Source organism: Trichechus manatus, unplaced genomic scaffold (genome assembly GCF_000243295.1).
Source record: "Trichechus manatus latirostris isolate Lorelei unplaced genomic scaffold, TriManLat1.0 scaffold00011, whole genome shotgun sequence".
Taxonomy (NCBI): domain Eukaryota; kingdom Metazoa; phylum Chordata; class Mammalia; order Sirenia; family Trichechidae; genus Trichechus; species Trichechus manatus.
Genome location: NW_004443947.1, coordinates 20,373,929 through 20,400,138, shown reverse-complemented (window position 1 = coordinate 20,400,138; position 26,210 = coordinate 20,373,929). Strand labels below are relative to the sequence as shown.

At 40.2% G+C, this 26,210-nt stretch overlaps 1 protein-coding gene across 3 annotated transcripts in view; it reads right to left on the bottom strand.

Annotated features, from left to right (window-relative positions):
* Positions 1-11,805, bottom strand: part of GABRB2 (gamma-aminobutyric acid type A receptor subunit beta2) — a 334,152-nt gene extending 322,347 nt beyond the window's left edge. For 2 of the 3 annotated variants that reach the window (XM_012560132.2, XM_004371235.2), the window contains exons 1-3: positions 11,492-11,568; positions 11,246-11,337; positions 10,181-10,248 (exon numbers count right to left, since the gene is read on the bottom strand). In XM_012560132.2, coding sequence (XP_012415586.1) covers positions 10,181-10,248; positions 11,246-11,337; positions 11,492-11,568 — 237 coding nt within the window. Of the gene's footprint in view, positions 1-10,180; positions 10,249-11,245; positions 11,338-11,491 lie in introns of all 3 variants that reach the window. The other variant, XM_004371236.2, reaches the window with a different exon arrangement.
* Between the last annotated feature and the right edge of the window lie 14,405 nt (positions 11,806-26,210).

Here is a 26,210-nt window from a genome sequence, read left to right as displayed (position 1 = left end):
GACCTCACGTGTGTCAGAGTAGAATAGTGTTCCATGGGGTTTCAATAGCTGATTTTTTCAGAAGTAGATCACCAGGCCTTTCTTCTGAGGTGTCTCTGGGTGGATTTGAACTTTCAACCTTTCTGTTAGTGGCCAAGTGCACCACACAGGGACTCTAGTTGCAAAGCTAGTACACAGTAAATACTTTCTGGTAGTTTAATACAAGACAATCCTTTACCTACTTCTCCAACAAATTTATTCAACCCGTATTTGTGGAACATGTATTGTCAGGCACTATGCTAGGCAATGGAGATGTAGACAGACACTGTCCACACATTTGTGCCTCTCAAAACCTCTGATCTTCCTCTATGGCACACTTAAGTATCACTTTTCTAAGATACATGTAGATGTACCTTAAAAACCTCATTGATTTAATTGTTGCTATTTTATCAGGAGAGAAGTTATTTCATCTTCAATTGGCCAAACAATTACTTCTAAGTTAAGACTTCTTGGCAGGTAAGTGGGCAGTAGCTGCCAAATTATACAGCAAGGAAAGTGGGGGTTGGCAGCAGAATTGCCAATAAAATATTAACAAAAGGAATACCAGCAAGTGCCAATAGACTAAACACATTCCCCACATTTTCCCATATAAATAGTGATAGGATGACGTAAACCAATTTGCATCCTTACTTAACAAAATGTATATTTTGCAAATAAAAAGAATGGAAGCTACATAGAAATCTTGTATTTGTACCTCTTCAAAAGTCATAACCATTTTCGTTCTTACTCCTTTTAACCGTCAGTTTTAAAGTATTTTTCAGTCATCCAAAACATAAATTTTATTTTAGAAAAAACATTGAACACTACTGGGATAGAAAGAGAGTAAAAAGTGATTATGTTAACATAACTTTAATATATAAAACTTAAAAATTCAGTTACCTAATTTGCATAGGTTTTTCATATTATTGTCAGTGGTGCACAATTGAAAGTAAATAACGTTCGCCTTTATTTTAAAATAATTCTCAGATAGAATTAAGATGGATAATCCATAAAATATATTTAAATGATTTTTTTGGGAAAAATACACAATGAATGAAAAAGACAACGTCAATATGCACCTATGTTTGCATAGGTTTGTAAGATCATGAAAAAATGCACACCAGTCTACACTGGTGGTAGAGGTGGGATGCATTTTCTAAAGCACAAAAATGTAAAAATGCTCATGGCATGCTAAGTAAAAACATAGACCATAACATTTTATCTAAAAAAAAACTAACTGCAATGTGTAAAATATGAACAAGCAAATAGGCAATAAATAGAAGATAATACAGGCAAATTAAAACGTAGCCTTAATCAAATGATGGGGACACAGGTAATATTTGCCTCTGATGTTTGTTGGTATTTTAAAATTGGTTTTGCCACAATACAACACCAAACATAAATGAAAAATGATGATAAAGCAAAAAAACCATTACTCGGTGAGAACAATCTCATTTTCTCTAGTTGCTTGGAAACAAAAGCATGGAACCATTCTTCTCACCTGCAGTTCTCAACCAAGGACAGTTTTGACACCCAAGGCACATTTGGCCATTTCTGGAGACATTTTTGGTAGTCACAACTGAAGGGGTGACTTTGAGGTTTAGTACATAGAGACCAAGGATGCTGTTAAAAACCTTAAAATACACAGAATAGCTCCTTACAACAAAGAATTATCTGGCTCAGAAAAGGCAATAGCATGAAGGTTAAGAAACCCTGCTATAAAAGGATCACAAAACAAGTCAGCATCCCCCCAAATACAAGCCACCGTTCATTAAGAAAAATACTGTCATTGATTTATATTCTGGTAGAAATTCCCATGACCGTTTCATCATTTTCAAGTGAAGTGTTGCTAAAACACACAAGATGCACCTCTAAAACGTGAAACTTGAGGCACATCTCCCTCACCTGCTTTCTTTTGCAGGAGAAACCCATAGTCAGGTCTTTATTTCATGCCACAGTCAGGCAAGAGTATGGTTTAGGGTAACCACAAAGCAAAGACAAAGATATCCTCTAAGAGTTAACCAAGAGAAATGGATTTAACAACTGATTAAGTGGCATTACTTGCTTAAAAATAGATGAATAAGTCTTGTGGAGACACAATCTTTATAATGAACCTCATTTATATCATGAGGGGTAAAGGGAGGAAGGATCTGGGAAAAAAAAATAAAACCCTCAAATACCATTAAGAGAATTATTTGCAGCAGCAATTTATCTGACAGTACAATGAATTCATTCTCAATAGATAAAAGCTCAGCTGAAAATGAGGTCTTGATAATCAAAGAAAAAGGGTGTGATCTTTTCACATAGTGTCTACCCACAGCCTAAAACCACTAAGACAGTTTACAGGCCTTGGACATGTACAGGCCCACAGGTCATGCCAATTATTTATTATATATATTATTGGCTGTAATGGATACCTAGCAGATTCCATTGGGGCAATAGGAAAAGTATTAGACAAGTTAACAAACGAAAGCCATTCTCAGTGAAAGAAACTGTAACACAAGCAACATCCTCAGTCCTTCAAAATCTTATATAAATCTTCCTATATTGCTGGGTAATTGAAATAAAAATTTAAGGACCAGGACCACATCTTATATTTAATACACATTGAAAAAAATTTATACTTGAAAAAAAATCTAAGGAAATCAAGATTTATTTTTAAGGTGGAGAGGGTGAGTCCTAACAGTAACATTTCATGAGAGATTAGTTTATCTGATCCGACTACAGTCACCAAACTCAAGCAAACAAACAAAAAACTCATAAAAAAACAAACAACAACAACAATAACATAGGGTTCTCAAGCAACGGAAGTAATAAAAAATTTTTTTTTTTTTTTTTTTTTTTTCCCTAAATGAGGCTTTGTTATATTTAAAAGTGTGTCCTTACCAGTTGGTTAAAATTGAGATATCAGTCATTTGCTACCTGTGTGACCTTGGACAATTCACTTAAGATCTCTGGGTCTCAGGATCCTCATCTTTAAATAGGTAGATAATAACTATCTAACCGCTTTTTTAGAGGAATGGATGAGGTAATGCACATTAACATGGTATCTGTACAAGCTAAGGAATCCAAAAAAAAAAAAAGAAACCGGTTGCCACTGAGTCAATTCTGACTCATAGCGACCCTTAGGAGAGAGTAGAACTGCCTCATAGGGTTTCAAGATGTGGCTGGTGGATTCGAACTGTCAACTTTTTGGTTAACAGCTGAGTTCTTAACCACTGCAACACCAGGGCTCCAAGGACTCCATAAACAGTTGATATTATTTTATTAGTGTTACAGTGATGATGCAGAATGATAAACACAGTGCAGAGAAGAAGTAGAAGAAGAGAAGGAGCAGAAGAAGGATAAGACATAACAGCTGGCTAATTGGGTAGGAGAGCTTTCAAACATAATTTGCTTAGAATTAAGTCTGCCTATGAGCCCTGGTGAGCAGCCCTGGTGGCGCAGTGGTTAAGTGTTCGGCTGCCCACCAGGCACTCTGCAGGAGAAAGATGTGACAGTTTGCTCCAGTAAAGATTATCGCCTTGGAAATCCTATGGCCTACTCTGTCGTATACAGTCATTATAAGTAGGAATAGACTCAGTGGCAATGGGTTTGTTTTTGTTTTTGGTGACAAGCCCTGGTGGCACAGAAGGGTAAGTGCTCGATTGGCAACTGAAAGGTTAGTGCTCCTAAGTCACCCTGTGACTCTGTGGGAGAAAGAGCTGGTGATCTGCTTCCATAAAAATATTACAGCCAGGAAAACTATATGGGGCAGATCTGCTCTGTCACATGGGGTCTCTATGAATCAGAATCAACTAGATGGCACCTAACAACAAACAATGCAACGTAGTCACTGAAAGTTCACATGCCCTTCACCATGCTTCATGTCTCCTGTATTTTCTTTCGTGTATCTCTAGTCACCTCACTTCCCCATTTTCCACAGCAGCCATCTTTAACCTCCTCTAAGCTCAATAGAAGGGCAGTGGTGGTTCAGTGATAGAATTTTCACCTTCCACACGGGAGACCCAGATTTGATTCCTGGCCAATGCACCTCATGTGCAGACACCATCCATCAGTGGAGACTTGTGTGCTGCTGTGATGTTGAAAAGGTTTCAGTGGAGCTTCCAGATTAAGGCAGACTAGGAAGAAAAGCCTGGTGTGATCCTATGGATCATGACGGTTCACTTCTGTTGTGAATGGGGTTGCCTTGAGTCAAGGACCGGACTTAAAGGCAGCTAACAACAAGTAGAAGATCAATTGAAGTGTTTCCTATATCACAGAGATCACAGAGGTGATTCAGGCAAGAAAGCCTTTAGCTTCCTGTCTTACTACCCTCCACCACCTTTCGCTCTTTATCTTCAACATACTCCCCTCTAACGATCTTTCTCCTTCAAAGTATATATAAATCCTCTTACAATTCCTCTTTCCCTATTTCACTTCAGATCCAAATTTTTCAAAAACATACTCTCCAACCACCAAAACTCCTCCTGCTATATTGTACCAATGAATTCTTGTTTCTAAATCCAGGAGATAAGTCTCAGAACTTATCTCAGTTGATCTTAGTGGCATCTGACATAGCTGACCATTTCCTTCTTTTTTAAAAGTCTCTTAAGGAGCCTTGTGCTTTGGTTTCTAAGATATTCGCATCTCCAGGTTCTCCTACTACCTCTCTGGATGCCATTCTTCATGAACTCCTTTTCGGTTTTCCACCATGTTAATTACAGTGCTCACAAGGTAACACTTTTATCCATTCATACAGTTATAAGTATCATTTATATGCTGACAATGTCCAAGTCCATCTCTCCAGTCACGACTTCTTATTCAGCTCCAGACCTATATTTTCCAGTTGTCTACTGGTTATCTCCACTCGGAGATCCATCTGTACAGAAAAGTTAACGTGTCCAAAACTGAACTCACTTTCTGCCCACATGCCTCCACTGCCTTCCTGTGTTCACCGTATCATTAAATACTATCATCAGAAACACAGAAGTCACCAAGTCCTTTTGATTCTTCTTATGAACATGTATCTTCTCCTCTACATCTCTGGCTTAGTTTATCAGTCCTTGTCTGGATTTTTGCAGTGGGTTTTCATCTCATCTCCCAACTTCAGGTCTTGCTCCACTTCTATATTATCCTCCACACTTCAGAACCATCTTCGTAAATATGAATACTATCCTCCTACTGACATACTTCCATGGGTCCCTACAGCCTTTAGAACAAAATTAAATCTCTTCAGCATGACACAAAACCATCTTCATAATCTGGTCACTGCCTGTGATTTTAATATCAACTCTTATCACTTCCTCACTTCCTATTCCCAACTTCAGCTATTTTAAGCTACTTGTAAATCCCTAACATATTTTTTTCTCCTGTGTCTTATCCTCCTATATGCCATTCTTCCTGCTTGGAATATCTATCCCCAGACCTCTATCCCCCTTCTTCCAGTGGCTAATTTTGATGTAATACATAAGTATTCTATATTCCCACTATGCCCTGTGCATTTCCTCTTTCAAAGCACTAATGGCCCTATATTGTGACTCTTTTTACATTTGTTGACTTAAACAGTGAATGCCTTGAAGTTGAGGACTCTAATTCTATGTCCTGTTTCTCCACATACATAGTAGAGTGTATAGTAAATAATAATAAATGACTGCTATGAAAATGTATTCTTCACTCAATTTTTGTGGCATTCACCATGAATCGAACATCCAACCACCTACAGAATATAGAAATCACATGGGGGGAGATACTCGACTATATGTAATTTATAAACATGATAGAGAAATTACGTGTGTGTGTGTGTATTTGTAACATATAGAGCAACTTGAAATCAATACCAAATACCAAATAAAGAAGAAAGGCCTGGCAATCTACTACCACAAATCAGTCAATGAAAACCCTACATATCATCACATTTCAATCCTGTTGTGGATGGAGCTGCAATGACTCAGGGACCTGACTTAAAGGCAGCCAACAACAAGTTCAGTTAAAGTATTTCCTATGTCACAGAGAACACAGAGGTATTAAGCTAAAAAAAATCAATCAAGTGAAATCAGCAAGTGGCAAAGGAATCCATCGAGACAGAGGCCACTAGGCACTCACTTGGTTGCTCAGAAAAGGTTTTAGGGAAAAGATCAAATTTAAGCTAAGAATAAGTATAGTAGAAGCCAGGTAGAATTTGAGAATCGTGAACACCTAGATATTAAGTTTCATGAGGCCAGAGGACAGGTCTTTCTTGTTCATCACTGTGTCCCTAATGCCTAACAACAAATGACTGAATTGTAGCAGTGGGTAAGTATTTGTTGAGTTGAATTTTAAACTATGCAGCTGGTGATGCAAGAAAACATCTGTTAAAAAAAGGGAAAAAAAGCAGCACTTTTCTCCCTTTGCGATTCCAGAAAAAGGTAATTTGTCTATGTGTTTACTAGAATTCTTTCCTCAAAAGTGAAATATTGCTTCACTTTTTGGTTGGCAAATGTGTTGTTTCAAGATGGAGAAGAATCTGCTTTAAATGAAGAGCAAGCTATTTCAGTCCATAATCCTCAGAGCCAAATTTAGATCTTAAAATGTACTTTTCATCAAAGAATCTTAACAAAAAGATTCTTGCCAATTTAACCAAGACATCTAAAAATATTTCATCCCAAAACCAAGCTTTCCACTCAGGAGTATTCTTGTTAAGATCATGCTCTTCCAAATGATCTTTTATTGGGCTGACAGTCACCTGAGTCACACGGTCCCGGGTACTGTCACCACCTTTCTGAGTAAAAGCCCACAACTGCACTCCATTTTAAAGTTCTGCATTTTCTTCATGTTTATGAACCATTTTCATGTGTCCCTGTAACTTCTTTATATCCAGCAGAGCTACTATAACAAGCAAAACTAGGGACACATGTAACTCTAAGTTGGAAGTCACCTTAACATGTCCCCTCTCATTCAAACATGAGGAAACTGAGACCTGTAAGGTAAATCAAGCACACTTAGGGAACCAGCTGGAGTGGACAGTGGGTCTATTGAGTACTAGTCTGGTGTTCAGCCTTCTACACTGAGTTATGTTAATAGAACAGTAATATTTTTACATATATCTTACGGATTCTGGTAGTCACCTGAGATAGATAGAATGGGACAACTACACAGCCACCACCCTCCCATCAGTGGAGGCTTGCGTGCTATTATGATGCTGAATAGATTTCAGCAGAGCTTCCAAACTAAGATGAACTAGGAAGAAAGGCCTGGCAATCTACTTCTGAAGACCAGCCAAAGAAATCCTATGGATCACAATGGTTCATCCACAACTGATCATGGGGATGGCATAGGAATGAGTAGCGTTTTGTTCCATCTTGCATGGGGTCACCATGAGTCAGGGGCTGACTCAGGGGCAGCTAACAACAACAACTTCTCTTTAACAGATGAGAAAATTGGGCCCAGTTTGGCTGTGAATCCCTCAGGATGAATAAGCAGCAGAAGCAGAACTAGCATGGATTTCTGACTCAGTTCAAGGCCTCTTCATCATTACAATTTCCCAGGAGCACCACACTGATTTGGGCTTTTATCCTTTCAGTTCAAATGTGTCAATGTCAGCTCAAACAGTCTGATGCCTACTATTCCTCAAAGGAAGATTTGTTATAATAAGAGGACAGAGGTTGCTGTCCACAAAGGGTAATGAGGCAGACGCTTGTGTGTTAATCAGTTTTAAGGTTTCACTTAAATAGTAAATCAACCATTCTTTCATAACTGAATCTAATCAAAATATCCTAGTCCTGTTAGTCCCACATACAAGGGGGAACATGGCACAATCATCTTCTTATTTTATTTAGACACCAGTGATGAAATTTCCTACGGTGGCTTCAAATCGAATAACCATCTCATTTCAAAAAAATAAAAACAAAAACAGAACAACATACATAACAAACACTTTCTTTGAAGTGTTAATTATTAAGATTGCTACCTGAAAAAAATGTTTTTCAACAAGTCAAAATGTGTCAGGGCAAGTCCACAGGTGATAGCATTAGGATAAGAAAGGAATCTGGCATGGGGCTTTTAACACTTTGTTCTAATCATTAATTCTGCAATACTGTTCCATTTACAGCCTGACATTCATTTTTGCACTTTTAACATCCCATGATTTTTCGGCAATAGTAAATATCTTTAAAACATGACATTTCACCTTAGCTGGATCTATATTTTGACTTGCAGGCCTTGGCATTATGCCCATCTCAGATATCTTCCAAAATGCTGTATACAGGTAAAAACTGAAAAAACTTAAGAAGAAACAAAAACTCTACTACTCTAAATAATTTTAGGAGATAATACAGGTACTTTCTTAACTAATCTATGGCAGCAGCCTCTAATCATCTCATCAGTGTCTGTTCGGATTCTAATTTTTTTTCTTAATTATTCCACAAAATCTTATTTTTGTGATGAACTAAAGAGGGAGGTAGAAAAAGAAAACTTGGGAGGGTGAAAGAGCTAGAATAAACTAAAATACAAAAGTGAGAATTCTGATTCAATCACATGTAGGACACATCTGATTTCTAAGTTTGTTTCTTTTTAGCAACACAGTTTATCTTCAAGTACCTGGGCCTTAGGAGGCACTCACATTAGGACAATTTTTATTTTTATGATAAAACTCAAAATATAAACAGATGAAAGACCTCTAAAGTCCTACTTCACAGGTGAATTTTTGAATATCTGTATATATTAGTTTCCCAAAAAAGAAACACACTCTGCCAAGAGAATTTTCATAATGTGAGTGAAATCTTTGGTTCTGAACCATCCAACATTGTCTTTAGTCTGTGTTTATACCCTATATGATAGCAAATTTCCCAATAATTAGAATATAAGTAGATACATATCATTAAAATGTTACTGAAATAATTACATATTCCCTCCAGTAATCAGAAGATGTTTCAGAATCTTGTGGTACCTCAGGGTTATCACTTATGTTTGGACAGTGTATATGGACAATTCTGCTTATTTGAGCTTCCTCTTTGTTCATATTCTGGGAATATGGAAATTTGTGGAATGTTGACAGCATGTCCAATATCTAGATGTACTTTTGTCTCTCTTGAATTAATTTAATAATTGTTCTACTTTTCCAATCTCGGTGGATGATATAAAAATGTTGGGCACAAAAGCTCATCCACAACACTTGTTAAATAGTCCACTCCAGTTTGAGGCAGAACCATGTCATAACACAATACTTTGAAATGTGCTCTCAGGAATGAAAGTGACACTGGCGTCTTATATTCAAATGTGGCCTTTCTAGAAGATCTTTTCTAAAAGAAGGAACTTCAAAAAACACAGAGAAGAAAGGTCACTGGAGAAATGTCCCAAGTAAAGTGGGAGTATCTGGGCCACGTGCTCTTTGTCGTACATATCTGCAGTGCTCCAACATGGGCAGCAGGGGGAGCTCCTGCATGAAGCGAACACCCCCGCAAGTGTTTCCTGGTCGGGAACACCGAGGGTTTTTCTCTCAGCACTTGCCCTGAGTCAAGGAGGTAGCCACTAATGAGTGCCGCTGTATATAAACAGGATTCGCTTAGGATACTCGGTGAATAACCTTGCAAAAGTGGCCAGAGATGACAAACGGGTCTAAGCCTACCTTTTGAAAACAGGGTGGTCAATTTTTATTTTATTTTCGTGGAGAGATTGAAGGAAGTGGAAGGCAGTGGGGGTAGAGGGTGGGAAGGTTTGCCAATTGCTGTAAAGAGGTGACCTCCAAAAGCAACAAGTGACATCAGTATCCCTGGGGCATCTATTCAGCCTCTTTCTTATGGTTTGGTTTATAGGTTATACTCTCCATTAAATGCCTACTCAAAACATTCCCTCCTTCACATTCCAAATCCAGAAAATCACTAATAAACCGAGTTTCCAACTGAGCCTTAGGAAATGTGGCTTCTGCAGGGAGTTTCCTGTGTGTGGCTGCGTTTTGCAGGTGAATGTGTGATGTGTTTTACTCGCTCTACACCAAGTCCCAAGAAGCCGAACCATGTTGGAACAATTGTTAGCGATGAGAAAGACCCTACCCGAACCTCGAACACCGTGATTTTCAAGGCGAACCCTCCCTACCCTAGCCCCCAGCCCATACACATACTTATGCACACCCACACCCGCCGGCTGGCTTTCTCCTCCTCCCCGTTCCCAAAGGAAAGTCGGCAGACACACAAGCCTCAGTACTCACCATATTGACTTCGGAAACCATATCGATGCTGGCAATGTCAATGTTCATTCCCACTGCCACGGGTGGACCTGCAAACCAAGATGGCCAGCCAGGTGATTTCTCAGAACTTCATTCATTCTTAGCAAGAGTTGTCCCCGGGTCCGCAAGAGACACTCTGCTTAAAATCCCTCCGCACTGCCCACTCCCGCCCACCCCCAAACCCTTCCTTCACTTCAGGCTTCTTTGCAAAAAGAGTGGCAGGTGCTGCTCTAGGAAATGCTCTATTGAACATGCACACACGTGTCCCGATGGACCAGGGAGATCAGCTCTGTCTACACAAGTAGATGTCTCAATATGCGAATTCACACAACTCCCTGAGTACGGGAATCGCCCTAGCCCAAGGAATTATACATACATATTGCGCTGACACTCCCCCTCCTCATTTTCCCACCCCGCCCCGCATTCTCTGCGCACGTTTTAACTCTTTAAGCTTTGTAAGACTCTGAAGCAAAATTGAGTTGGTATACTGGCATAACTAGGACTACAGAGAGGTAGGTCTCTGGCCCCCTTTTTTCCCCTTTCCCTCAGCCCTCTAGGGTGTTGTGAGGTTTCCAGGAGGACCGGATAAAATCCATATACAAGTCACTTTAAACCATGTCCAGAAGAACTCTTCCAAAGTAGGCGGGCACAGTGGGGTTAATGCTACCTCTCAGCCAATTGCCTGCACACCTTGTCCTCAAAAATGTTCACGATGGCTTTCAGTAAGGCAGGTTCTCTGGGCACACCATGAACTAAACTTAAGAGGTTTGTATCTCAAGGAAGCAAAGGTTTTATAACAGAGAAGGCGAAAGACAGCCGTCACGTTTAAGTACATGCTAACAGGGTCTCACTGAAAGATCACCCAAGTGCTGGACAGCAACAAACCGCCTTAAGTTTGGATCAGTTTCTCAATATGACAACACAGAGACACATTCAGTGCACCACATGCACCCACAATGAGGGAGAGGGAAGAGGCAGCGCGAACAAAGCTCAAAAGAAGCTTCACTACAGCTGGACTATTTCTTATTTGCAAGTCAACCCGATTACCTCCAAAATCTGGCCTCAGACGAATGTCATAGCCTTTCAGGAGTCTATCCACCGTCTCTTTTACCAGCGACATATTACTAGGGTCATTGACACTAAAGAAAGAAACGACAATAAACAAGCATCAATAAGGCAGCTAGCACAGCGTCTTCAGCATCTGATTCTCACTACAGATTTCTGCTCACAGAGGTAAGCAGACAGAACCCTTCAAAGTGAGAAAGGAAAACGAGAAACGCCAGGCACACTTACCTCTGAGCACACACAGCAGCGATTATTAACGGGAAGGACCAAATCCCAAAGTAACCCTTTTTCCGGACTCTCCACATCCCTTTAGTTTTTGGTGGGATTGAGGGTTTCACTGAGGAGAGGAGATCCAACTTAGTCTGCCCAGTGCAGTAATGCTAATGTGAGGCGCATGCGCACGGCGTACCAAAACATCAAAGGGGCAGCGGCGGCTGCTGGGGACCGAGCAGATTTCCTTGGGAAAAAAAAAAATGAAATTAAAGGGGAAAAAGAAAAAGCATATCTATGTATAGTATATACATATTTGAATAATTTAGAAAAATCACCCCACAGAAACACCCGGAGTAAAATCTTTGTTGTCCTTTCGTAAAACAACTACAGCGTCTGGTAAGTTTCAGTAGTTGCAAGCAGTTTTGCACCTCTCGGGTTGTGGGTTTGTAGTGTGCGTGTGTGTGTGTGTGTGTGTATGTGTGTGCGTGTGCTCTTAAATATGTTAAACCAGATTAAGAATTTAGGGGAGAGAGCAGGAGTGGGGTGCGAGTGGAACACCGGTGCCTGGGAGTCCAATCAATTCTGGTCTCAGCAGACTGACTGGGGAGAGGAGTTCGAACTTTATTTCCTCGGCGAAAAGCATACCCTGCCTTGGGCAAGACGGGGGACCCGGGAAGAGGGAGGGTTGCGGGGGGTGGGGCAGGGGAGCAGGAGTCAGAGTGAGAGGGAGGACAGAAACCAATGGGAGGTGTGTTGAGGAACCTGACGTTTTTTGGGCCGGGGCGGGGGCCGGAGGGGGGGAGGGGAGGAGCGGAGAATAAGAAAGAAATGCTGGGGCGGTGAGGGAGAATGAAAGGATGCCTGGTCTTTTCCAGAAGCCAAGGAGTAAGGTTTTCTTTACTACTCACGAGCGGTCTCTTTCTCCTCCTCCTCACCCTTTGCACCCTATTCCCAGAGAAGAAAACCTCGGGGTCCCGGTGTCTTGCCGTGCGACGTGCCTGACCCGCTAGTCCGGGTTATTTATAGCAGGAAGGGCGGGGGGTGAGGGGGGGAGAGGAGCAGAAAGGCAACGCTCTCTCTTCAGGTTTCTGTCTGAATCTGTATCGGGAAATTATTAGTGGGGAGGATGGGGTTTGGCTGAGTGGGGGAAGAGACGAGGGCGTGAGGCATGCGAGTGAGTGACAAGCGCCTCAGCACGGGTACCCAGGGAGAGAGGGTGTGGGCGGTGACAAGTTGCGGGAAGGGCAGGTGGCCGGCGGGAACCGGCCCTGCCGACCCCCCGCCACACACACCCTCAGTCGCTCGAGCACCCGCGCGCGCGCACACACGTGCAGTCACTGTCCCCACCCGCGCGCCCGCCCGGCCCCTCCTTACCTCGCGGGCCCGCGCTAGCCGCCCACTCCCGCCGGAGCGGCGAGCGGGAGCCCCCGGCCCCTCAGCCCGTCAATGGAGGGCTAGGAGAGAAGGGACACCTGGCCTTTCAAGGGCTGCGACTTCGGATGCAAAAAGCCGGTGCGGTCCCTAGAAGGTGGGCAAAATGAAGAAGGGGCCCCAAGACAGCCCGGGGTACCGCGTTCTGCCGCTGCTGCGCGCCACCTCGTCCACTCGCTCCCTTTCTTGGGGCTCTGCGGGACTCGCGCACCACGAGGCTGCCTCTTCCCTCTCGCCAGAGCCTTGGCCGGACTTGCCGCGGTCGCGGAGACCCGGACGAGGCCGCGAGCTTGAGAGGGAAGACGAGGGAGATACTCAGTTCACACACCACACAAATCTTTCCTCCGCTGGAAGGGAAAGGACGTGCCGCGGGCGCCAGGAGGTGCCAAAAGATTGGGGGCACCTGGGCCGTCTCAAGAAGTCCGACAGGGGTCCAGGTGCTCCCGGGTTCATCTCGTGGATATAGGACTTAGGGCAGGTGCTCCCCCCCTCGGCTCTGGTGAGTATCTGGGAAAACCAAAGCTCAAACCTACATTCTGGAGCCCATTGCTTGGCTTCTAACTAGCACTAGTACTATATTGATTCTAACATCAATCCTTGGTTGTAGCTATCACTTCAGTTACCCCATTTTATGGATGAAAAAACTGGCTCACTGAAGCTAAGGAACTTGCTCAAGGTCACCTACGTGGCGAGAGGTGGAACTTGTATTGGAGTCCAAAGCCAGCTTCCCTAACCAGCGGATTAAACAGCCTGAACTGCCGCATCCCCGATCTTGCCCATCGTCAGCTTTTCCTGCGGCCAAGTTCCAGCGACCGCTGAGCCCGAGGCGGCTGCAGGAGGAGAGGGCGTGCTAACACTACCAGGCTTGCCCGGGCCGTTGTCTGCGGAAACGAGGGGCCGTGGACTCGCAAGGTCTGCAGGAGGCGGCGGGCGTTGCTCCACAGGCTTGCGGTCGCTGCTGCTGCTGCAGCACCCAGGACTCCTCGGAGTCCTCGCCCGGGCTGCACTATTGACCCACTTACCTTTTGACAACTTCCCCCTTCCCCTGCCTTGGTCAAAGGGTCATTCTGGTGCAACTTGGGACAATGACTCCAAGGGATGTGTGGAATCAGGAGAGATGTGAAGGTAGAATCCAATCGCTTCCCTGGGATGGAAAACGGACAGAAAACCAGAGCAGTCTACCTTCACCGACAAAGGTTGTAGACAGGTAAAGCACAGTGCTATAAGCACAAGGCTATGAACACAGTGCAGATCTACAGTGCGGCGTTCTACCAGAAACTAAAGCTCCTAAGAGCGTATCCAAGAAACACACACACACAACGGGAATGTGTAACTCTCCTATCTGTTATTATCTGGGTTGAGAATTTCAGGTATCAAAAGGTAGACATGCAGGAATGGAAAACTGCCGATTTTCCTTTTTCTCTTCATTCTTTATACACAATGGGAATCTTTTACATAGCTAACTAGAGTGAAGACAAACAAGTTTGGATAATCAGCATTATACCTAGAGGATTCGGAAAGCAATTTGAGCCCCAGGTAACCAACTGGTGAAGCCCTTGAAAGTTACTCTCCCTCTTGAAATACCTCAAAACAGACTTTTTCTTTGAACCATTATCTATCCACATGTACTATCTGCATTACTAGCCCCTCTTACTTAGGCCAAATTCAGTTTTGGTTGAAAGAAAAAAAAATCCAGTAAACAGAACAAAACCGCAAATAACATCCCATCACTGTTTACACCATCCAGGGACTCCATCACAGACCTAGTATAACAACAACACCCACCAGCCAGTGAAAGTTTAAGCAAATATTCACTGAAGGCCTACTCTATACAGAAAATTAAGGGAGAAGAGGGGAAGATTTAAAATAAAAGTAACTTGCGTCTTAAGTAAAATAATAACACTTATTATTAACAAGTAAAATAATACAAGCTGAGAACTTAAAGGAACTGGAGGCAGACCCGAGGGATCAAATTTCAGCTCAAATATTTAGTAACTTTTTTAGTTTGGGCAAATTACTTAGTTTCCTTAAGCTTCAGTTTCCTCTTCTTTAAAAATATGGAAAATAACTATAACCTTTGCCATGGATTGTTCTAAACAGGAAAGCAAACATTAACATATAAAGACTGAGTGGACACAAATTTAGTACAATTATCATACTTAAGACTGAGAAGAGAAGAGCAGACGTTTCAAGGGAATTCAGATAAGGAGATGTATTAAAGACCCGTCATGGACTGAATTATGTCCCCCCAAAAATGTGTGTATCAATTTGGCTGGGCCATGATTCCTAATATTGTGTGGTTCTTCTCCATTTTGTGATTGTAATTTTATGTTAAAGAGGATTAGGGTGGGATTGTATGTATAACGCTCTTACTAAGATCACATCACAGATCCAGTGTAAAGGGAGTTTTCCTAAGGTGTGGCCTGCACCAGCTTTTATCTTACAAGAGATAAAAGGAAAGGGAAACAAGCAGAGAACTGGGGACCTCATACCACCAAGAAAGAAGCACCGTAACAGAACGTGTGCTTTGGACCTGGGGTTCCTGCATGGAGAAGCTCCAACTCCAGGAGAAGATTGATGAGCAGGCTGACAGAGAGAGAGAAAGCCTTCCCCTGGAGCTGACACCCTGAATTTGGACTTTAACTTACTAGGCTGTGACAGAATAAATATCTCTTTGTTAAAGCCATCCACTTGTGGTATTTCGGTTCTAGCAGCACTAGATAACTAAGACAAGACCAAAGCAGCAATCAAAAGAGAAATAGTAACAGTCTTTGTTTTCTCTGCTTAGGAACAGCTCAGTGACTGGAACTGAGACTTAACCACTGACTGGAACTAATAGAATTACATTCCTATTAGTTACAAAACTTGAGATTGACTTATACCCTTATTATACAGCAGCATCAACCATTCTCAGGAAGACTTTGCTAATAACACTACCTAGGAAGACGTGAAAATGGGAGCACTAGTGTGCAAGAGAGGGCACTGCTAGAATCCGGAGATGTGTCACTTGCTGGAGAGCATCCTCCAGGACCCCAAATGTACAATGAGAAGGCAAATGTAAGTCCTCTTAGGAGATCATAGCTGGAAATCATCTTTGAGAATGAAAACTTACCAGTGCAAGGTAAAAAGTCACCAACCACCTGCCATTAGTCTTTAATATTCATTCATTTTTTCAATAAATAAGTATTGGGCATCTTCTGTATGCCAAACATAGGTGGTAATGTGTTGAAAAGGCAGGCATTGTCCTATTACTTTGCTGTGGGAAAAGGCAAACATTGTCCTGTGACTCTCCTGTGGGAAAAAGGCATTATAGAAACAATTACAGGTGAAACATGTTGTGAGGTGGGAAAGAAAGTATATTATAGGATCTATAACTGGTGCTGGCAACTCAGTTTGAGGATTTGGGTAACACATACCTGATGAAGTGATGCTTCTACTGAGATTTCAAGGATGATTTAGCCTGGTGAAAAATTGGAGTTAGATATTTCAGGCAGTGGAAATAGTAGGTGCAAATATCCTGGATCATGAGAGGATGGCATAGATGCGAAATGAAGAAAAAACAGTAATACCAGAAGGCAAGGGTCAGAGGGACTTGTGATCAGGTTGGAGAGCTAAACCCTGGGAAACTGGAGGCCACGGAAGGGTCGAAGCAGAAGAGTGAGAAGATTTTAATCACATTGGTGGAAGACAAAACGGCCGTAAGGGATCTGTTAGGAGGCCATTGTAGGAATCCAGACTAGAGGTGATGTTGGTCAGAATTAGGATAGCGACAGGAAAGATGGAGAGAAGTGGCTCGAGACATGTGGGAGAACTTGCTGGATTTTGTGACAGATGGAATATGAGGAATGAGAGAGAAGGATACAAGAATGACTCATACGTTTCTGGTTTGAGCAACTCAGTGGCAGTGGTAGAAGAAAGTTGTTAAGGGTGATACATTCAGTTTGGGTCCTGTTGAGTTTAGGATACCTACTAGCTATTTAAGATGCAGTGGACATTTTGATGTATGCACCTAAAACTCAGTACCGAGGACGGGGCTGGGGCCAATGCAAAATTTCCACGCTCCATCCTATCTATATTTCTCTTCCTTGCTTCCATTTTTCTCTTTAGGACTTTTTTACTATCTAATACATTCTATATTTTACACATTTATTTTGTTATTCTCATCGTCCTTTGTCGACTTAAAGTTCCACAATGAAAGGGATGTTTATCTGCTTTGCTCATTGCTGTATTCTAGCACCTAGTGACCATAAACCAAAACCAAACCCATTGCCATGGAGTCAATACCGACTCATAGACACCTAATACATATGTTTTGTGTCGATGAGTATGTATTTAACGATCCTAAGGGTGTAAACTTCTTAAACTATGAGAATAGATGAGACTTATACAGGGAGTATGAATAGAAAGAAGACTAGGGGATCTAGGAGAGACTCTTCTCTTAAAGGAATATTACAGCCATCAGAAGGGTCAAATTAGGATTGGCCCAAATGTTAAGAGGAAAGCTAGTGTGGTATGATCAAAGCCAACAGAAGAGAATGTTCTTATAAGGAAGGTGTATTCATTTCCTAGGGCTGCCATTAACAAAATATCACAAATTGCGTGGCTTTAAACAACGGAAATTTATTGACTCACAAGTCTAGAGGCTAGTTGTCCAAATTCAGGGTATAAGCAGGGCCTTGCTCTGTTTGGAGGCTCTAGGGAAAGATCCTCTCTTATCTCTCTGCTTCTGGTAGCTCCAGGTTTCCTCGGCATGTAGATGCATCTTCACATGACTGTCTTTCCTCCGTCTGTCTCTCTGTGTCTCTTTTCCTCTGTTATAGCACACCACTCAAATGAGTTTAGGACTCATCCTACTCCAGTATGACCTCATGTTAATTTAACTGACAGCATCTTCAAAGACAAAATTTCCAAACAAGTTCTTCTTCACAGGTACCAGGGGTTAGGTCTTCAACATAAATTTTTGGGGGACACAATTCAATCCTTGACAGAAAGATTAGTTGATTATACTAAATCCTTTTAAAAAGTTACTTTTAAACATTTTCAAATAGGTATTACAAGCTCATGGTATAAAATTCAAAAGATACATCACTCTGGCACACTGAGTGAGTCTCTTCCAGAAACTACCACAATTTCAGGGTTTTTTTTTTTTTTGTTTGTTTGTTTTTGGGGAGGTAATGAATTATCCTATACTATACTCTTTTGCCTATTGAAGAACAAGAATAGAATATGCTCCATAGGTGCCCACTAGTCTTACCTGATCCCACGCTGCTGTTGAAAGCATCAGAGATGATATTGGGAGAGAGTCTTATAGAATGTGGGTTACTTGTTTTACAGAATCGTTTAAACATTTCTACTCATAATTTTTAAATGAATAATGGATAATTTAACTTTGAATGTTGATTGGGATCTTTTTAAAATAATGTGCAAAAATCTCAAATAGTAGACAAGAATAGGGATAAAGTCAGAATGAACATGTGGAAAGAAAATATATGTTTAATACTTTCAAGTTCATAGAATAGCACAAACTTACTAATTACTAATGAAGTTTTGCCAGGAAGATGGCTTTTTCCCATCTGAAATACACAAATAAGAACAATTTTTAAATCGCCCCTTCATATATCTTATATGTGAATGGACCCATATTTAGTTTTATGTCCTAAGAGTTATTCCTAGAGTAGTTTAAATTTCATAAAATATTTTTTTCCCTTAAGCTAGACAAAAATATCCTTTACTTATTTGTCTGGCAAACCTTGCCTTCACAGACAGTGGAAAAGAAAATTTCCCATAGATTACCATCAATTACAAATTACTGGCCTAAGGCTTAATGAGGTTTTACTCTGCAAAATTAAGAAAGCAAATTCCACGCTCACTGAGTCCTGTTTCTCCCTCAGCGTGTAGCATTAACACCAAATCTGAGTTTCTGTAAAATTCTTGACCATAATATGATTTATGATATATAAATCAATTTAAATTATTTAATAAACACATCACATGTACTACTACTAAGAATCTGGCTGGTCCCCAGACCCTGTACCCGAAAAAGGTAGCCTTGAGGTGGGGTGAAGGCCCTAGTCCATTACACTGGTGTCCTGGCTGTGGGTGTAAGCGATACTGTAGCCTCCTTTTTTGACAGCACCATGGGAGAGATCTGCTGGTCCGGAACCAAAAAGACTTTTGAGGGGACCGTGATGTCTGTATTTTCCTAGATCATTTTTGTAGCTCTGATCTTAATCTTTGACAGTGGAGTGGAGATGAATTATAGTTACACTTGGATTTTGGGGCCCATCTGTACAGTGTTCCTCCTAGGAGCAAACGCTACTCAAAGAGACAACCTCCTTTTGCCTCTCTACCTCCTGATATTTCTGATAGCCTGCACACTGTGCAGCAGGAGTGATGGAGAAAGCAGGAACATGGAGAGGATGAATGGCCTCAACAGCAGCCAGCCACTTGGGAATGAAAACCCAAGTGGTGAGAAGTAGATTTGATTTGTCATACTGTGGTGGCTTGCCTATTGCTATAATGCTGGAAGCTTTGCCACAGGTATTTCAAATACCAGCAGCGTCACCCATGGTGGACAGATTTTAGGGGAGCTTCTGGACTAAGACAGACTACAAAGAAGGACCTGGAAATCTACTTCAAAAAAATTGACCAGTGAAAACATTATGAATAGCATTGAAACATTGTCTGGTATAATGCCAGAAGAAGAGCCCCTCAGGTTGGAAGGCACACAAATTGCAACTGAGGAAGAGCTGTCTCCTCAAAGTAGAGTCGATCTTAATAAAGAGAATGTAGTAACATTTTGGGGACCTTCATTTGCTGTTGTAGTATGACTCAAAATGAGAAGAAACAACTGCAAACATTCATTAATAATCAGAATGTGGAATGCACGAAGTATGATGTAGGAAAATTGGAAGTCGTCAAAATGAAATGGAACACATACAGATCAATATCCTAGGCATTAGTAAGCTGAAATAGACTGGTATTGGACATTTTGAATTGGACAATAATATGGTCTACTATGCTGGGAATGACAAATTGAAGAGGAATGACATCCCATTCATCGTCAAAAAGAACATTCCAAAATCTATCCTGAAGTACAATGCTGTTAGTGATAGAATAATATCCATATGGCTACAAGGAAGACCAGTTACTACAACTATTCAAATTTACGTACTAACCACTGATGCCAAAGATGAAGAAATTGAAGATTTTTACCAACTTCTGCAGTCTGAAATTGATAAAATATGCAATCAAACTTCAGCGATAATTACTGGCGACTGGAATGTGAAAGTTGGAAACAAAGAAGAAGGATTGGTAGTTGGAAAATACGGCTTTAGTTGTAGAAACAATGCAGGAGATCACATGATAGAATTTTTCAAGACCAAAGACTTCTTCATTGCCAATACCTTTTTTCTACAACATAAATGGCGACTATACAAGTAGACCTCATCTGATGGAATACAAAGGAATCAAATCAACTACATCTGTGTAAATCAGCTACATCTCCCCTACATCTGTAAATCAACTACCAATGGAGAAACTCAATATAATCAGTCAGAACAAGACCACGGGCTGACTGTGGAAAAGACCATCAATTGCTTATATGCAAGTTGAATTATGATGTTGGCAAAGAATACAGAATATACCATGGATGGCCAAAAGAATGAACAAATTTGTCTTGGAAGAAGTACAGCCAGAATTATCCTTAGAAGTAAGAATGGTGAAACTACATCTCATATATTTTGACATGTTATCCGGAGGGATCAATCCCTGGAGAATGACATCACGAATGCTAAAGTAGAAGGTCAGCAAAAAAGAGGAAGGCCCTCAACAAGATAGATAGACACAGTAGTTACAACAATGAACTCAAGCATAACAACGATTGTGAGGATGGCACAGGAATGGGTGGTGTTTCGTTCTGTTGTACGTAGGGTAGTTATAGGTCAGAACTGACTCGATGGCACCTAACAACAACAAGAAGTTAAAATTGAATCTGAAGAAAATTAAAAAAACTCCATGAGAGCCAAAGTACAACCTTGAATATAATCCCTCCTGAATTTAGAGACCATCTTAAGGATAGATTTGACACATTGAACACTAATGACCAAAGACCAGACAGGTTGTGGGATAACATCAAGTACATCACACATGAAGAAAGCAAAAGGACATTAAAAAGACAGTTAAGAAAGAAAAGACCAAAACGGATGTCAAAAGAGACTCCAAAACTTGCGCTTATACATAGAGTAGCTAAAGTGAATGGAAAAATGATGAGATAAAAGAGCTGAACAGAAGGTTTCAAAGGGTGGCACAAGAAGACAAAGTAAAATATTATAATGAAATGTGCAAAGATCTGGAATTAAAAAACCAAAAGGGAAGAACATGCTCAGGATTTCTCAAGTGAAAGAACTGAAGATAAAACTTAAGCTTCAAGTTGTAATTTTCAAGGATTCTATGGGCAAAATATTGTGAGGTAGGAAACATCAAAAGAAGATGGAAGGAATGCACAAAATCACTATACCAAAAAGAATTGGTTGACATTCAAACATTTCAGGAAGTAGTATATGATCAAGAACTAATGGTATTGAAGGAAGAAGTCCAAGCTGCACTGAAGGCATTGGTGAAAAACAAGGCCCCCAGAATTGACGGAATACCAATTGAGAAGTTTCAACAAAAGAATGCAACACTGGAAGGGCTCACTCCCCTATGCCAAGAAATTTGGAAGAGAGCTACTTAGCCAATTGACTGGAAGAAATCCATATTTGTGCTCATTCCAAAAAAAGGTGATCAAATGGAATGTATTAATTATCAAACAATATCATTAACATCACACTCAAGTAAAATTTTGCTGAAGATAATTCAAAAATGGTTGCAACAGTACATCGACAGGGAACTGCCATAAAGGCAAGCTAGGTTCAGAAGAGCACATGGAATGAGGGTTATCATTGCTGATGTCAGATGGTTGCGGCTGAAAGCAGAGAATACTAGAAAGATGTTTACCTGTGTTCTATTGACTATGCAAATGCATTGGACTGTGTGGATCATAACGAATTATGCATAACATTGTGAAGAATTGGAATTCCAGAATACTTAATTGTGCTCATGTGGAACCTGAACGTAGACCAAGAGGTAGTCGTTTGAACAGAGGAGGATACTACATGGTTTAAAATCAGGAAAGCTGTGCATCAGGCTTGTGTCCTTTAACCACACCTATTCAATCTGTAGGCTGAGAAAATAATCTGAGAAGCTGGACTGACACAGTGGCTGCAACAATGGGCTCAAACATAGCAAGATTTTGAGGATAGTGCAGGACCAGGTAGCATATCAATTCTGTTGTACATAGGATTGCTGAGAGTTGGAACTTACTCGATGACACCTAACAACAACTACTAAAGGATGATATGTGTACAATGTATCAGACACTGTTCTAAATGTTTTATATATAGCAATGTATTTAATCCTCACAATATGTCTGTAAAATATAAACTGCTATTTTCTCCATTTTATATATGAGGAAATAGAAACAGAGACAAAGTAGCTATAAGATCACATGGTTTATAATGGGTAGAACTGGGATTTGAAATCCATATACAATGAACAATTGCATATATTTTAATTCCCCACAAAATTTCAGCATTTTTGTATGCTTGTTGGCATGGAGTCCATCATGCAAGTACACTACATGTGCAATTAGAAGTTAAAAGGGTGGTCAGCTGAGTGAAAATATTGAAGTATTCGGGCCCTACCTTATAAATATGTGACTTTGCAAACAAAACTCCTGAAGATTTGTCTACTCTATGCTTTTCAGGTTGTCTCACCCACAGAGTTAATAAAATAGAAATAAAGACTTAGCCTAGACAGAGGATCTCTGCACTTTAACAATTAACTGGCCAATAGGAAATATTGATATTTTGAGTTACTGGACATCTTGTGAAGGAGCATGCCTTTTAGTACCACCTGAGATTAATCGATCTTTAAGAGCATAGAAAAGTGTGTCTCAAAGTAGAATGAAATTACGGATGCTCCAAATGGAGGTAAAGTTTTTATAGGAGGAAACTCTGACACCATGGGGATGCTAATTATATTCATGAACAGTCCCAGGAGTAATAAAATACCACATCCCTGATGGTGGCAAAGGTTGGACTTCGAGAGGAAATTCTTTTTACCAACTGCTTCTCAAAACCTGCAGGAGGAGGAGAGCGGTGCCTTACCAATGTAAGTAAAGTAACCAAATGGCTATATAAGCATTGACACTGAAGGCCCTAAGGAATAAATTCTCAGAATCTCTCTCAGGTTCATTTCTTAAGGATGGCCATTGAAGGCTGACCAATGAGTAAGATGGAGTTTTGCAGAATGTGGGTCACACCTTTCTGAGGTCTTCTATGATGCTCCTCTACCAGGATCATTTAACCACCAAGGGTTTATGAGCCTTTTCATGGCCTAAAAAAAAATGCTGGAGTTCTGGAAAAATGTATAAACTTGCTCTAAACTAAAAAAGCAAACTGAAATGTTGAAATTAAATGTTTAATAAAATTCCTACAAAACGTAAAACTATGTCAACAATTACATAAAATTAAATTTAATATGGGAAAGGTGCATTTTAATATTCTTTATATTACATGTTATAGAGACTCTAAAACTTAGAAGACTTAGGCATATGAAGGTCTTAAAAAGCCCCAGCTGTCTCCAATTTCAAACAAAGTTAGTTCCTCCCCCATTCTATGCATCAAAAGCCAGTTATTGTTCTCCTTCTTGTTGTTTTTAAAATCCTCTTTAGAAGCATCTCCACTGTAAAGTTTACAAGGGAGACTACGGGGTTTTACTCATGTTTTTATTATTTCCCAAGCTTAGTGCATTGACCTAACCTGTATGAGGCACTCAGTAATTGATACACTGTAATTGCAAACATTACCCATAGATAATTTTTATTGAGTGCTCTTTAGCTTCCTGGCTCTGTAACAATCACCAAACATTCACTACCTATTTAATATTTCCAATGCTGCATTTAATGTATTATTCAATACTCTTGGAGTTGCAAGTGACTGAACCCAAACTCAAATTAGCAAGTGAATATTAGGTCATGTAATTGAAAAAGTCAAGGGTACACAAGAGTACAGGTGTATCCAAGGTCTTAAACTATTTTATCAGGTTTCTTCCTCTGACTCTTTCTCTCAATTCTGATTTATTAAAATAGGCTTAATTCTCAGGTAGGCTCTCGGCCAAAGATGACCACCAGCTGCTCCAGGTTCACATACCAATTTTTCAACCTTGAAAGGATTAGCAATTTTGCCACTACACCAAAATTACAAGATAGAACACTGTGGGTGCTTGGATCACAGTCCCATCCTCAACCCATCACTTGCTTTGATTGGCAAAGCGTGGGTCCTATGCTCACTCCTGGTCCTGAAGGTGGGGTAAACCATATTCAAACCATGTGGAATATGAGTGGTTGAGGAATCCTTACCCAAAGAAACATCATCAACATACTTTTGCCAGAAAGAGGAGGAATGAATGCTGAACAGGTAAAAGCAGAAGATGTCCATTTCTGGTGGAATATTCATTATTACTATATTTTTTTATAAAGAAATTGTAGCATAGGAACTTAAATATGAGTAGAAGAAGGATCAGAAATCACCATATTTGTCTAACATGAATATCCTTGCTACTTGCCAGTAAGGACTGATGAATGAATACATACATCTAGAACGTCTGGGCTCTCAGATTCATGTCAAGAGTACACATTCATGTATGAAACAATCACTCCGAAAAGTATCATGGTATAACTGAACAAATATAAATAAATGTATGCAGAAATTGGTAGAAAATTTCAATAAAATTATGAGCAAGCATGACTAAGGATAGAATATGCTAGCTGCATATTTGGATAACTGAGACGTATTAGTGAAAATATTGCAATGTTAACAATAAATATTGCATTAGCCCCACTTACACACAGTGGGACTTTATCAATATTTTTCTAATAAATGAACTTTTGAGTGAATGAATTCCACAACTAAATATAAATTTCAACCTTATTTGCAGTTTAAGCATTTAAATAAAATATTTCCCACATTAATAATCATAGGACAGGTTCTTAATCAGTGTTAACACATTATTTTATTTAATAATAAAAATATACACTTGTTTAGTATTCAACTATGACAAAAAAGTCATAGTTGATACTAAATGACCTTTACTGATACTTATATTCTAACCTCTCTACACCTCACTTAATTCTCTTAAAATTATATGAAGTAAGTTCTAATATTATCCCCATTTCACAATATTCTAAAAGTGTCATAGGTTCTGTGATTAATAAAAGCTTCTCTTTGGAAAAGGAGGTCTGAAGAAGAACTAGTCAAAGTCTGTCAGAGTGAATATCTTCTTTAACAGAAACCTAGTGAGTAGGTGATAATAACCTGTTTTCTTCCATTTGTTTTAGCATAATTCTCCCATAATAGAAACTGCATGAAGACATGTTTTGTTCCTAGTTCCTGAGAAGATGAATTTGGTTTTAGGTTCACATAAATGATTAAGAGCTGTGAGTGGAAGTGTTCCTACTGAGAAATGTGGTGACGTAGAGCAAAGCCAATACACTGTGAGATTAAAAAATAGTAATAATAAAAGTCTTTTTCTGGTCAGAAAGCCCAACAATCAATTTCTAACAATGTTTATTTTTAAAATATAATTTCTCTTAATAGGAGTTCAGAATTAAGTGATTTAGCTGCCAAAACCAACGATGCATCAAAAAGAAACACTGATTGCTTTGGAAATTTGGTAAGCTCCCATGATGCACTATACAGAGATGTTGGAATGAGGATCACTGAGAGGTGAAGACACAGTTTTGGATATTATATAAACCTAGGCTTAATTAACATAGTTTTACAAAATCAGAAAGCCGCCTCAACTTTCTTTTTATCCTGATTAAGCCACAAAGAAAGTTTTGGTTTGGTTCTAAGACGCCATCAATGTTTCTCTAACAGTTGTTATTTACCCATTTTAACCGACTAAAGATGTAGTCTTTAAATGCAAATCATTGTTTATTATTTTGCCTATATTCCACTTACGGTAAGTAATACTGTTGTTGTTAGGTGCCATCAAGTTGGTTCAGGCTCATAGCAACCCTATGTACAACAGAAAGAAACAGTGCCCGGTCCTGTGCCATCTGCACAATAGTTGTTATGCTTGAGCCCATTGTTGCAGCCACTGTGTCAATCCATCTAGTTGAGAGTTTTCCTCTAATCCTCTACTATACCAAGCATGATATCCTCCAGGGACTGATCCCTCCTGACAACACATCCAAAGT